The sequence below is a fragment of the Besnoitia besnoiti genome, chromosome III (assembly GCF_002563875.1).
Source record: "Besnoitia besnoiti strain Bb-Ger1 chromosome III, whole genome shotgun sequence".
NCBI classification, from domain to species: Eukaryota; Apicomplexa; class Conoidasida; order Eucoccidiorida; family Sarcocystidae; genus Besnoitia; species Besnoitia besnoiti.
In genome coordinates this window covers 3,763,183-3,777,262 of record NC_042358.1, presented here as the reverse complement: position 1 = coordinate 3,777,262, position 14,080 = coordinate 3,763,183, and the positions used below count along the sequence as shown (strand labels likewise).

At 57.9% G+C, this 14,080-nt stretch overlaps 1 protein-coding gene across 1 annotated transcript; it reads right to left on the bottom strand.

Moving 5' to 3' along the window:
• Positions 1–508: 508 nt before the first annotated feature.
• On the bottom strand, positions 509–13,721 carry BESB_048090 (uncharacterized protein; the record flags this gene model as incomplete). Its single annotated transcript, XM_029363260.1, has 9 exons — positions 509–1,219; positions 1,696–2,346; positions 2,807–3,037; positions 3,335–3,439; positions 3,600–6,095; positions 6,385–6,800; positions 7,128–7,256; positions 7,645–7,953; positions 8,324–13,721. The coding sequence occupies 9 exons, from the start codon at positions 13,719–13,721 to the stop codon at positions 509–511; spliced, it is 10,446 nt and encodes a 3,481-aa protein (XP_029220626.1).
• Between the last annotated feature and the right edge of the window lie 359 nt (positions 13,722–14,080).

The window sequence follows — 14,080 nt, the reverse complement described above, 5'->3', positions numbered from 1 at the left end:
CAAGACTATACGCCCAGTAGCAGGTCACTTTTTCTGTGGAGACAATGCTCCCGGAGGTGAGGGCGAAGAAAATACTGATGCTGTACACCAGCTAAGCAGCGTTTCACAAATGGCGCCATGCGATAGTCACGATACTCCAGGTCGAGCGGCGAACGCTGTGAGAGAACTCAAACCTGTCGCTGCCTCCGCTAAACCAGGCATCTCACGTAGGACAAAAAACGGCACCAATACATGCCGCCAAAATACTCAGCGTAGTACGGAAGTGCCTAATTCAATCAACGGCGCGTACAGTGCACCGATCACGGGAACACGAGATGAAAGCTACGAAATTCTTCACGCCCCATTGACGGTAGCTGCGCACTTGTGGAGCACGGCCCTAGACGACTGCCACGATGATTGGCTTCTGCACAGGCAGAGGAATCCTCTTACTAACGGGTGCCATGCCGGCTTCAATCAGCAAGAAGACATAGATGGTAGCGGGGCTAACAGGATCGCATCCTGGTATTACTTATCTCCCTCCGTACGCTCCACCAGGCAGGATAAACAAAACCGCATTTACTAGACGTGCGGTCGCCTCCCTGGCCTGAGGATCGATAGCTTCATCCAGCGCAGCTTCAGCAGCGTCGGAGACGGGTATCTGAGCTGACTCTTTGTCTTCAGCAATCCTTCTTTGGCCGTCCGAATCTCCCTCGTCCCCGGGTCCAGCCGGCTTTGCATGATAGCCGGCGGATTGGCGTGGCAGTCCCCACTGGCCTGCACCTACGGCAGCGAGAAGATGTCGAGTGATCGACAGCAAAACCCAGTGGGCCGCGCTTCCCCCCTTGACTGTTTGCTCCAGTTTCTCATGGAGACACCTGATCCACTCGCAGAGGTTCCGCAGGTCTCGCAAACGCGATTCGTGTGCACTGGCGGGCTGCGCGGCAGGCGAGATGCCCTTGAGGGACGAGTCAGACAAAAGGAGTAACAGGATGCTTGCCTTCAGGAGAGCGCCATACACTGGCTGGAACAGGGCATGTTGAGTAAAGTGGGGGTTGCCGAGAGAAGGAGAACCGAATTCGTTTTCACCGACCAGAGAAGTCCGTGAGGCGTGAAGCACTCGAGTCGTTGCTTCATGTTTGGCATCGTATGTCGTTTGCATAGCGTCTTCAACGTGTTGATCTTGCGCAGCGCGGTGGGGCCTCCTCGCCTCGCCAGTTCCCAGCGTGACAGCTGCATCGCCCTGTGAAAAACCCAGTCACAAACCGCAATGTAAACCACACCGTCTGCATGTCACGCACACATAGCGCACTTGCCATCTGACGATGCAACGCCTAGACATACAGAGCAAGCCGCCTCACCCCAGCCGTTTGAGTGAATGTGAAGGCCCCAGCGCTGCAGCACAACTTCAGTTCGGGTGAAGCCGTCTTCAGGAATCTCCTGAAGCTCAGTTTCCGAATATATACGAAAACCTTGGTTCACAGGTACGAAGCCAGAAATATGCTGACATAAGCACTCGAGCATATGAGGGAGGCTCTCTGTGTCCACTTCGCTAGCAATACGAACTGGATCGCCTTCAGAGACTCGACAAGATGCACTGGGGCAAAGTACACGCGCACACGACCACAGTATATTGGATGCTGGAACCCTGAAACGGAGAAGAGACAAACCGTTGCCTCCGCTGCCTCCGCTGCCGCGCATACGCGGGCGAACACTTACCCAAACAAGCCTCTCCACGGTCACCTCCTCGAGGCAAATGCAGACGTCTTCCACCTCCCCGGAAACTTTCGTCACCTTGTCCCACAGGAACATGGCATCTCTTAATCTAGTGTCCGCATCACCGAAGCTGCTACCGGACGCTTGCTCCACAACGCGGCGTGAGATGCTCTCCCCGTTGCGCTGTGTACGGTCACCCTCAGCAGGACCTGCTGTCTCCGTAGCTGAGGCACGCCTGGCGAGACATCTCAGCAAGAACAGCACGCTTCCCTTTCCTCCGGCTGCTTCGCACGCGCTGCGGGAGAGCCCGAACGTAACTGCAGAGTTCTCTTCGCAACCTCTGACCGTGCCACTGTCGCAGCAGTGCGCGAGCGCACTGGGCGAGCCAAGAAGCCTGAGCAAGTTCCTCGCAGCTGCTTGGCCAAGAAGAATATCCTCGGTGTACAGATTTGCCTGTTCTTCGTCAAACAGCGGGCGAACGTCGGGGTTCCCACCGACGTTGTCCTGGCCAGGCTGCTGGTCAGGCCCTGCGCCGGTACCGCTACGAGGGGCCAGATGGAGGCAGAGCTTCTCGGCACAGAAATCCCGAATCGCGGGCGCGCTTGCCTCCGTGTAGGCCCATAGCAGGTCCGCAGCCACTTGAGGAGGGAACAGCTGCATAGTGAACAGCACGCGCACACGCCATTCATCATTAGAGACGTGTAATGCAGACCTTCAGCATACACCACCGCCGGGCAGAAATTGTAAATCAGTTATTCGACACCCCAGTCTGGCCTCCCGCCGCCCACACGGCAGGAGGGGCAGCAGGCACCCTCCGCGCCGGTCACACGTAACACACCGCCCCATCCCTTGGAATTCTGGCGTTGAGCGAGCAAGGCTGTCGTTTCTGCTGGTTGCCCGGAGGTGCTCCAGTCACGGTATGCCTGTGAATTGTGCGGCCAGATGAGCACCACTGGAGTCACGGGCCTCCGCAGACACACCAGTATGCACTGGGCTGCTCGACGGCCGCCACGCACGGCACGCGGACCGGACGTAACTGTTGGCGAGACATGCTCCTTGCCGTGTCGGGCTCCGACGAGTGTCGCACAGGCAGCACCTGAACGCCCGGGCTCACCTCTGTCGCCACGTCTAGCAGAATCTGCAGAAGCACTGAGCTGTCGACGCCTCTCGTCGGTGTCTGACTGCACAGTGCAAGTTGCAGAACAGGGACGACTCGCGAGGCTTCGGCCGTTGGCGCGATCCGCCTCCCGTTTTCTCCTGGGACGGCGAGGAGGGAATTTGCCAGGCTGCTGCACATGTCCGTGCATACTCGAATAGCCTCTCCCCGAACAACAGGTTCGCCATCCTGGAATGAGCAGCAGAACATGGGGTAACCGCATTCGAGTAGACAAAACTGTAGGACTATCTGAGTTATGACCGAAGGCACACATGGTGACACTGATTTCTGGTATGAACACGGTAGGCAGCTTCACGACATGAGTAACCTGCTTTGTGGCTCCGAAGGGAAGTCCCTAAACAAGACACCTTACAGCAAAACTCGCAAACACCTCCCAACGCGACTATAAAACAGTTCAAGTTGAACTAGTCGACTGCCAACGCAGAGCAACAGAAGTCCGTATTCGTGCAGGAACTATAACCCTACCTGCAGAAGAGTGATCATGGCTTTCCAAACCTGCACGGCGTCCTCGCAGCAGTAAAACGGCGACCCTCTCGGACTGGGAACGGGCAGGCCGACCAAGCTGAGTGACTGCCGAGTTCACAGATAACGCGAGGAAAGTAAGACCAATCGGCAAGACATTCGGAAAATCAACGCGGATAAACCCACTTGTTAAAGCAGACGCTTTTTGCATTGCTGAAACTGAAATACTGTATAGCCACATCAAATCGGGGCTTCACGCCTCTGCCACACGGGAAGATGCCGGATAACCTATGGTGTGCTCCGGGGCATCTCTTACAGCACAAACGTCAGTCCCTCTTTGACAGAAACGCATCAGAGAAGGGGTAGCAAAGCCGATCACCTGTACTGCTGCTCGCCGAAGAGACACTTCTGCCTCCGGGCAACTGCACTCCGCCAAGCATGCGGTCCACGCCTGTGCAAGCTCTGTTGTTTCCTTGTCCGCCTCCAGTTCACCTTCCTGTCCTTCGTCACTTCCCTTGCGGCGGCAGTTCGAGGTCAGGAACGCAGCCCCGAAAAGCATGAAACTCTTGCGGACCGGCGTGCTGCAAGGGTACGTTCGGACAAGCCCGCGAGCTGCCTTTGCGACGCACGCCGCTGGCGGTGACACTGCAGCCAAGCCACCCCCTTCACTGCCAACGGCGCCCGCACGTGTAGCGTTTCCTCCACCGTTTTGACTGTCGTGGATCAGCATTTGGGCAAGGTGGGCGACCAACCTTAGCGCCTCAGCCCGTAGCACTGATGAAAAGCCGGTCTTGACTTTGCTGTGAGCGAACGGGCATGTGTGTTCTTCTGCATGCTCGCTGTTTGTTAATACAGTGCTTGCCCCCTTGCTGCCCTTCCTTTTCGCCTCTTCTACGTAGGCCTGGCTGGCTGGTGCCCTGCAACCTGTGTCTTCGATGTGCTCTGGAGCTTCAGAAATACTACAGAGGGCCGACGCAACGGTCTTCCAGAGTAGCCGCACGCCGAGCCGAAGCTCGGCCGCTGCACCTACTGAGGCCTTGCCCCCGGTAGCACAATGCGGTGGCTCGAAGACCCGACCTTTCTTGAGCCGTTTTCGGCAGCACTTGAACGCTTCCTCCAGCACCTGCGGATGCAGCTGCACGCCATGAACGAGGTGAAGAAGCGCAGCAACGGCTGCGAGTCTCGCACCCGGTGACGCTGGCCCCGGAGTCAGCATCACCGCATCCATCAACGCACATACCGCCACTGTATGCAGGGGGGCGGCCAGACCGAGTCGAGGTCCAAGGCTTGTGGGAGAGCGGGAGCTACTGTCAGTCACGCCCGCTGGCGAGCATGGCAAGTGGATGCCTCCCACTAGGCAGAGTGCACACGGATGCCGGCTGCCGAGAGAGCACGCGTTTTCCGAGGTAGAGCATGGCGGGTTTTCGTCTGTCGAGAGCAACAGCTCCAGCGATAAGTTGGATAGAGACGGGAGATTGAAGTGCCTAGCAACTTCAGAGAAGCATGACGGCAGGTGGCGGCAAGCGCAAGCGACAACGGTTTTAGTAGCCTCGAGGATGTCATCGTTCTCTTCGCTGGATGTTGAGCAGCAGTCACCTTCCACACCTCCACGACAGAGGGAGCCCTCGACCTGATTGTCCGCGTCGTTCACACACGTGGCTCCCTGAGCTTGTCGTCCGGAAGCGCAGGCCGCACGACGGGCTTCGCCACCCGACCTCCGAATACTTACTAAGTGTTTTGCAAGTGTCTGCATGGCCTGAAGTCCGAGAAGCCTGTTCACCGGGGCTGGTGCCACGGAACAAACATATAATATGCATCGCGAAAACTGGCTCACAAATCCGGAGATTCCGGAGCGAGCTGCTGATCGCAATACGGTTTCAGCGCTGCGCTCAAAGCCGGTGCCGACCCCATCCGACAGCAGAGCGGCCGCGTCTTGCGTTGAGGCCAGGTGCTGGCAGGCCACCGCAGGCTTGTACGCAACCTGTTCCAGCCAGTCACAGACCTCAGGACGCTGAAGGAGCTCAAGGACAAGAAGCAAGAGGCCGTTGCTCGTATTGCTGTTCGCTCGGGCGTTCGCCGCACTCACGACAGCCGCTTCTAGACCGTGGAGCAGGCATTCGGGACCCTGTAAACGCGCCTCTTGCGTCGCGTAGTTCGCTAGAGCCCTGGCAGCTAGCAGACGGGTGTGGAAATTCGGGCCTGTCAGATGCGTCCGCAACGCTACCATGAGTCGCAGCAGCCACCTGGGTGACGACGGCGCAGGAGGACAGGCTGCTGATGGGCGGGTGTCCATCTTGTGACACGACACCTCATCAGCGTCGTCGTCTTCCTGCTGTGCCCCGCAGCTCTCAGACGCAAGCAGCATGGCCAGTCTCGGACCCTCTGACGCAACCGATGCGAAGTCAAGCCGGGATACGAGCAGCAGCACAGCCACTAGCGCGCCTTGGTCATATTCGTTCCTGGTGACCTTCAGCTGCTCAGGCTCCTTAAATCGGTAATTGCCCGTGTCTTGCCCCGATGCCTGCCCGCGGTCATCACGGAACTGTGGCATATTGGCCGCCTGTCCCTCATCCTCGGAATAAAAGGCCCATGGATTTGCACTGCGGGAGCTAGTCTCAAGCGTGCGCAGCAGAATCGGCAATACATCTGCGGACTGAAGAAATGGCAAGTCGATCGGCGCTTCTGCCAAAGATGGATTGGCAGAGGATCTTTGCTGTGCCCCACTACAGAAGGAGTAGAGAGGGAAGGTTGCAACATGGAGAGACTGCAGCGACAACGGAACAGGGACACAGGGCATACACATACAGTCCTGCCGATTACGCCTGTCAACATCTTGGCTATTGGCGCCTCCGCACACCTCGGACACAGCAGACGCGTGAGCAAAGTCGCAAATAGTGCCGTCGAATATGTCTTGGGCATGCAGAGAGCCACCTTTCCCGTTGCTTCACTGATGTCCCATGCCGTTTCACGGAAACTCAGATCGACGTGCTATCGCCAATGCAGGTCTACATCCGCTTCGCGCACTGACATCGGACAAAGACCGCAACGCTTACATCGTTGTCTTTCCCTGCCATCCGCTTGACAGCGGCGACCAGGAGAAGCGTCGCCGCGTTGCGAAGTGGGAAATACGACGTCGAGTTGCTGCTGCGCACCGCCGCGGCCAATGCCAGTGCTGCCAAGGGAACGCCATTTCCTATGATATTGCTGGTGGCATTTGCGTCCAGAACCTCCGCAGCAACTCCGTTGTCGTCTGCCTTCGACGGGGGACCATGCGCGCCGGCACTTTGACCCGCGTCCGTTGACAGCCGATTGTCTCGTGAAGGCGCTGCGCCAGCGGCCTGTCGGATGCCTAAGGCGGTCACCGCTTCTTTGGAGGGGATCAACGAAACGCACGCGATCGAAGTGGAAAGGGACCCACTTCGAATCACCGCTCGAATCACATTGAGACAGTGTGCGCGGTGTGCGTAGGCTGAGATCCAATGCACAAAGAAACACAGAAAAAGCGCAGGTATGCCTGCTACAGTCACGCAAGGGCACAAGGGGCTACGCGCGTGTGCGAGCCGGACTGCATGTGGAGGAACCACTAGACGTCTGCATGGCGGCGTTATATGCCCGCGAGCCAAACTTGTGTTGCCTGCCGACCATCAATAGAAAATGCGCCTCCTTCACATTCGCGAGTGTTCGCATTGTTCATTTAGTCTTGCTGCCGTAGGGTGGATGCCGACGCTTTCCATTCGGTGCTTAAAAGCAGGACGGCGGGTTGAGGCTATTCGCGGCACCGTCTAGCTTGCCTCACCTTCCTCGAGAACAGGGAACATCGAGTCGTAACGCCCCTCCGCGAGAGGGACGAGGATCGACATCGCGCGCTGAAGAAGTGGGCATCTGTCTCCGCCTCGCATCGTAGTGTCTGCGCTCGCAGCTTCACCTGCACAGCATAGCACCAAGGAGGCGTTCATGCGCCAAATGGGCAGGCACGTCCGCCATAACAATAATAATCGATGCAAATGCACCTCGCTCGTCCGCTACCGTAGGCTTGCGCCATTACATTGACTCAACCGGAATGTTTCTCATGGTGGACTGCTCTGACCCAGCTGTCGCCATAGAGGCACGCGCCTAGCATCGTATCGTGTACCTCCCCTCGCATTCAGACACTGGACGCCTCAGTCAGTATCCACTTACGACGGCGAACCACAACAGCCGCCTCCCCTCCAGGGCAAGAAACGCGACACGATTCGAAATAACGGAAACTCCCAGTTGCTGGAACCACGTAGGCAAGGGCCTGGCCTGCTACTGCACCCAGTCCCTCAGCCTACCTGCAAGCACTGCAACGAATGCCAGCCCGAGGCTGGCGCTTTTTCTCAGTGGAGGGGGAAGCGAAGCCGCGCAGACATCATCTCTCTCAGACGCACTGAATTGAGACGGGTCTGCCACAGTAGTGGAAACCGCCTCGCTCTCAAACATGCTGGACGTCCGGCTAGATGCTGCAGCCAGGGCGGGCGGAAGGAGCAGCAGAAGCAGGTTATCTATCCAGGTGCGGGGGAGACCCTGCATGGCTTGTTCAGGGGAACAAAGCAACTTCCGGCTCAAACCTGCGAGACTGTCGAAAAGACTGTTCATAGCCCCTGAAAGCCGCAGAGCACACCACAACAGAGCAAGGCTTCTAGGAGTCAGAGAGCGCTAGAGAGCGCTAGAGGGATTGTGCCACCACTGTCAGGAGCACACCGTTAAACTTGGTTATCTCATGTGTTCCCTCGGACCGACTAAACAGAGACATCATTGTTCCTCGATCAATGGAGGCAAATTACTCGTTATTTACTAGCCGATCAGGTGCACAGAACGCACCATATGCGGTTACGATAGATTATGCGCAGCTGGCGTCGTATCCAGCAGTCGCCAGGACAGCTCCACGGATGCCTGGCGGCCGGCGCAGAACCCAGCAATGCAGCGGAGCAGCAAAACTCTTTCTGCAGAACTTCCAGACTGTCCGCTTACCGAGATGTCTGCACGAAAGCAAGAAGTGGAGAAGCCGCCGGCCGATGGCGTTCATCTCGCCCACTGTTATGATGGTGGAACTCTTGATCAGTTGCTTCTCCAGTTCCTTTGTGGCCCGTGTTCTGTCACCAACCCGCATCTCAATTGGTTTCTCCACCGCCTGTTCAAGTGGTATCCAGTCCAGCAAAGCTGACAGACACGATGAAGCTGCTTTAACTGTAACCCAGCCCCGGACAGCAAGCAAAGTCTCTTCTGTCTCTTCTTCGTCCTCTCTCTCTCCGTCCGCCATCTCTATGTCCGCGACGTCTCGCCGCGGAAGCAGCGGATGGCCTCTGCAGTCGACGTTGAAGTTCTTTTTCTGGCTCTGCTTTTCATCGTGCTGTGCCTCCTGTTGATCATTTTGCTGCTGCCACACGGCATTCAGCATGACACTGTCTGCACCCTCAGCAATTACGCAGAACATACTGCTGCACACGTCCATCAGCATCCGCACAAGGCAAAGAACCAAACGTCTCCATGGCACCCAGACCTGACTCCCGGAATCGCTTCCAGCTCCCGAATCTCCCCGGAACCTGCCCGCCCGCGCGGTCCCCGTGGAGTATTCTGAATATGCTCGGATTAAGACCCCAAGCGGTGGGAGCTCCCGGAGAAGCTTCGAGAGCACGACAAGTAGGCCGTGGATGCACGCATTAGGCGTCTTGGCGGAAAGGCGAGCGTGGCCTTCCAGGGCATCAAGCCTCTGCTGAGAAGCCTGGAGGAATACGTTAAGCAACCGGAAGAGTTTTTGGAGGTGTGGTTCACCGTCACACGCGATGCGCAACGGGCCGATCTCCACGCTTCCTGGAAGGACGGAACAGGAGCTGGTCTGGCCCTCTCCGTGCTGGACGAGCGAGCGGTCAAGAATGTCGATGAGAATGTCCGCGCTGTTTGCCAGCTCTTCTGGAGTCTCTCGCACATCAGAAAAGGACGCAGTAAGTGTCGTCCCGGGCAGACAGTCCACAGGAGCAGTGCTGACGCACTCGTCCTGTCTCATTCGCGAGCGTTTTGCTGCGGCATTCGAGTCTCCCATTCCTCTGATGGGGTCAGTGACTGCATGACCTCTGGCAGCTATCATGCGCTTGAGCGGAGCCACAAACGCCGTGGAAAGCGCAAGCTCGAGCTGCGACGCTCCCGCTGCGTAATCGCTCTCCCGAATGCTATGAATCAGCACGAGTACATCGGCGTAAGCTCGCTTAAGCGACCAGACTGGCTGCTGGCTGAGAGATCCGGCTTCTGTCTTCGGTTGCAAAGCAGGGGGGTTGCAGCCACTCCCTTTTCCGGTGGCGTCCTTCTGCGGCGACAAGCACAGGGCAGACAGTCCCCATTCCAACTGATGGCGAGGGAAAAGCTTCAAAATCCTGAGTGCGGCGTCGCTCTGCTTCGGCCAGCGGCTAGCAAGCATTCCGACTAGCTGAGCCTGTACGGAGGCTGCATAGAACCCGAGAGCCTCCGCCACCGCGCAGCCTCCCTCAGTGAGCTTGGCAAGTGCTTCATCAGTCAGCACCACGCGAGCCGCGGCCAGAGCAGCGTTCGCACAGCTGCTACCTTTGCGGAGCGCTGTAGGCGGTTGAGAACCCCACAGCTCGTAGAGGAACAATAGAAGAGTCGTGCCCGCATTCTGTCGATCTGGGTGCATACACGGGAGACACTGAAGCAGCGCACTGCGGTGCAGTCGCTGCAGGAACAAGAGGAAGTCGCGAAAGCTGTTGACCTCTGCCACCACATCTAGACCCCCTTTAGGCACGGGAGCAGCGCATGCGTTGCACGTGTTCTCCCGCTGTCCTGCCGGGAGTCGTGTGGATGGAGAAGAAGGCGTCAGCAAACTGCGAATGGACTCTGGAGTCTGTTGCATCAGTTGCTTCCTGTACGCGTCGCGCGCGCGCTGAAGCAGCCGCTTGAAGGCATCCGCGAACGCTGCCTTCGTGGAGCCAGCTGCTTGGCGGCTGCTGCCATTCTCGACTGCCTGAGACAGCAGCTCGAGTTCAACAAGCGCAGGAGGTACAGACGACAGACGCGACAGAGCGACGACCTTCAGAAGGGCCATGCGGACCTCGTCATCCCCACTCTGGAGACCGTGCTGCAGGCGTCCTTGGGGAATGTCTACAACTACCGGGTTTTCATCTGTGTCCACTCCGGAGACACGCAGGCAGAAAGCGCCCGATTGGGAAGGCACCCGCGCACCATTGCTTGCGACTGATGCGTTACCACAGCACACACTCCACTCGGCTACGCCAGCCTGTCGAGCGACATTCAAGAGAACCGCCTCTCCCACGCTCCACGGCATGCGGTCCGTATCTGATGGTAGCTGGTCGCCACAGTCTCCCGTTTCCGAGTATCTGAGGCCCTGCTCTGTGTCCACTTCACGAAGACCCTCCTGTCGACACGACCCCTGGGAAATACGATGAGCGCCGGGAATACCCGCCAGCAGAGTGCTTTTATCAGCGCTAGCAGGTCCAAATCGGCAGCCAGCCCAATGAATTAATTGCAGTACTGAGGCAAGGCCTTGCGGATCCAACGACCGTAGCAGAGGCATGACCGTAGCTGCCACTCTCTGTGAAGCATCAGGCGACAGACGACGCTGAGAGGCCAGGGTGGCTGGGGGGGAGCCCGTAGGTGACCGCACAGATGATACGCTACTTAACGGAGATTCGAAGAGGGGCAGCAGGGACGCAGCAAATGCCGGGCAAGTCACGCCGCCGCTATTCGCATCTGCTTGCCACGACCCGAGGGTAGCAGTACACCCAAAGGGCAGGCCCAGCAGGGCGTCGGTGAGTACGGGGTAAAAGATCTGACGAAGTGCGACGGGCGTCTTAATTTGGGCTTTCCTCGCCGTGACGCGAGATGTGTTGCGGTGAGACGATCCTGATGCATGCTCCCCAGGCTGCACGCCTTCGGGCGTCTGCCCCAGGGGTATAGGACGAGATAGCAGCTGCCTCAAAATGCCCTCCAGGAGCTTTACGGCGGAAGCGCCTGTGTAGAACGAGTCACCTATCTCCACGAGGAGCTGCTCTACCAGCCGCGGCCGCTGGTGCAACAGCCACTCCACCCCGACCGTCGGGAGAAGCGATAAAAGTGCGAGGTTTTGTGCCTTGCGGTGCATTGCAGGCAACTCAAGGACGGCCAGAGAGAGCTGATGCGGCAGACAACACATGCCGACGTGCTCGATGCCTTCTCCACATGTGGCTGTGCGTGCTGTAGACGGTCTCCCTTCTCGACCACCTGTTGGAGGCGGAAGGGTCACCCGCCCGAGCGCCTCCCACAGGCTCCGAGCCACTTGTGAGACGCTTCGCTGGGGATGCTGCCAGTGGCTCAAAGAGACCTCAATTAGCGTGTCCACGAGACTGGGGGACTCCCCGGACGCCGACACACCACTCGCCAAGGCATCCACTGAAGATGTCGCCTCCATAGACGCTAGTGCGACAGCAGAGGACCGCGCAGTGATACCGTTGGATATACATACCCCATCGCATGTGCCATGCAGTGCTGCGCTGTTGCCCAGGGACGACTGCAAGAGCAATGAAGGAGGCGCCACCTCGACAAGCTGCTTCAAAAGAAGCAGCGCGTCGCGCTTGACGTGAACATCATGGGTGCGTGTAAAAATGATGAGATGTCGCGTAATTTCAGCTAGGACGCGCGTTTTGGTGTTCAGGGGAGCACCTCGTCCTTGGCGGCCTGCTGTAGTGGTTTGACCGGATACTTTGGCCGTACCCTTCTCCTGAATCTCGTGTTGGTGAGAAGGAGCATCCGGGGTCCGGGCGCCCTCGTCGTTGGACGACAGGAGAAGCAGAAGGGATCGCAAAAGGGCGAGGCCTCCTCGAGGGGACAGTTGTCCCGCTGCCCGCGCCCTACGTTCGGTGGAACTAGCTTGAGTGCCTGCGGCCCCGTGCGTGTGCGGCGCTTCTTTTCTCTGGCGAACGCCTGCCTCATCAAGCGCCGCCGCACGCACCGGCGTCAGGAACTGTTGCACCATCCGGCATGCATCGAGTAAGCCTCCCGAGTCCCGGTGGAGACCCGCGAGTGCGGCCAATCGAACCTTGATCGCCGCAGCAGCTGTCAAAACCTCCAGCTGTTTCTGCTGCTGAAGAAAGCGAACCAGAAACCCAGGATCCAACGCAGGGCCGAGCAACTGCGCCATCAACGCGTCATCGCTTATCTCGCTTGCGCGAGAGGAACTGGAGAATCGACAGCCCGAGTCAGGACGTCGGTTTTCCATCGAGGTCGCATTGATCAACCTCTGAAGTGCGAAGTCTTCCAGCAGTTGTCGCCAGCATGCGGTGCAAAGAGACGATAAGGCTTGCAACACCGAAAGAAAAACGGCGTTTCGATCGTCACCTGTACTCTCTGCGAATGGAAGCATGCAGCCGTTTTCCAGTTGCTGGAGGCCCGTTAAGAGAAGGAGGAACGTGATGCTCGCGTCGCTAAGTGGTGCGTCAGCTCCGGCCGTTCTTGTTTGGCCCCATAAGTCGCGGTACAGGGCAGATAATGTCGGAGACTCCAGCGTGGCGCTAACTCTTAGAGCTGCCGCATGAAGAGGTTCCACTACCACTTCTGTGGTGGATTCGCTTTGCTCGGCAGGCGGAACAGCAGCTAAGTCTTCGGCCTGTCGAGTTTCCTTGTTTAACTCCGCTCGCAACCTCCGGAGGAGAGCACTTCGTTCTTGAGCCCAAAGCATGAGACGCTCGAGAATGACGTCTCCAGCACGTTTCCCTGATGACAGAACTTGACAGGTCGCTTCGCCTTGCCTCTCGCTGGCTTGGTAATTTTCTATGCCGCCTGGCAATCCTTCGGGCTTCGGCACCCGTCCGTCGTCATTTCCGCGCACAACTGAGTGAGGGCGGTCGCCAGACCCGCCGTCTGCTTTCAGCAGGGCGGCAAAACAGCGTTCGAGCTGCTGCAGACTGCTAACTGCGCTGAGGGTTCCCCTGCTGCGCAGCTGAAGAAGGATATCCATCAAAGCCTCCACAAGAGGCCGTGTAAGCTCGTGCAGGACATCGATTGTAGGTTCAGAAGTGCAGCCGAGAGTAGTCCCAGATGCCCCTTTTCCGGTCTCGTGTATTCGCTTTGTTCGTTGAAAAAGAAAATTCGCGAGCTGCTTCAACGTAGTCCCTTGGCCTTCAAGGGTCTTGCTGTCTTCAACGAATATAGCCCACAGGCGCGCGACTGTCTCGTAGCTGCAGTTCTCGCGATCAATCCGTCGAGGAGATGGTGCCTCGCTACCGAGCCTCGCGCATTCTTCGCGGAGGAGAGCGAGAACCCTTCGACTCGACGCTGAAGGGGGAAGGCTGGCGTGGCTTGCCGGCCCATTTTGAGGATTCAATAATGTGTCGGTTTTCAACTCTCCGTTCAGTGGACCTGCCATGGTGGCGGGCAGTCGTGAGACCAGCCTGACAGTTACCTCGGGAGTGGTGCCTGGGGAGAAGGAGCCACCGACTGCCTCTTCAGTATACAGGCGAGGTTTTTTCCCTTGGCAACGAGAAGCGCGGTACGTAAAAGCACACATTAACTCCTCGAAATCTGCAGCGCGCCTCGGTCTCGGGGCTCCGGGGCTGAGCCTGGAGCTGGCTACAGAAGCATGCGCTTCCACTCCGTTATACCCCCTGCTGAGTCAAACAGGAAGGATCTACTGCTACGGAGCAAGCAGGTAATTTTGGTAACTAGTTGGAGACAGACGGCATATCTGGCTTTCGCCATTGGAGAAACTCACATCAGATGCATGCA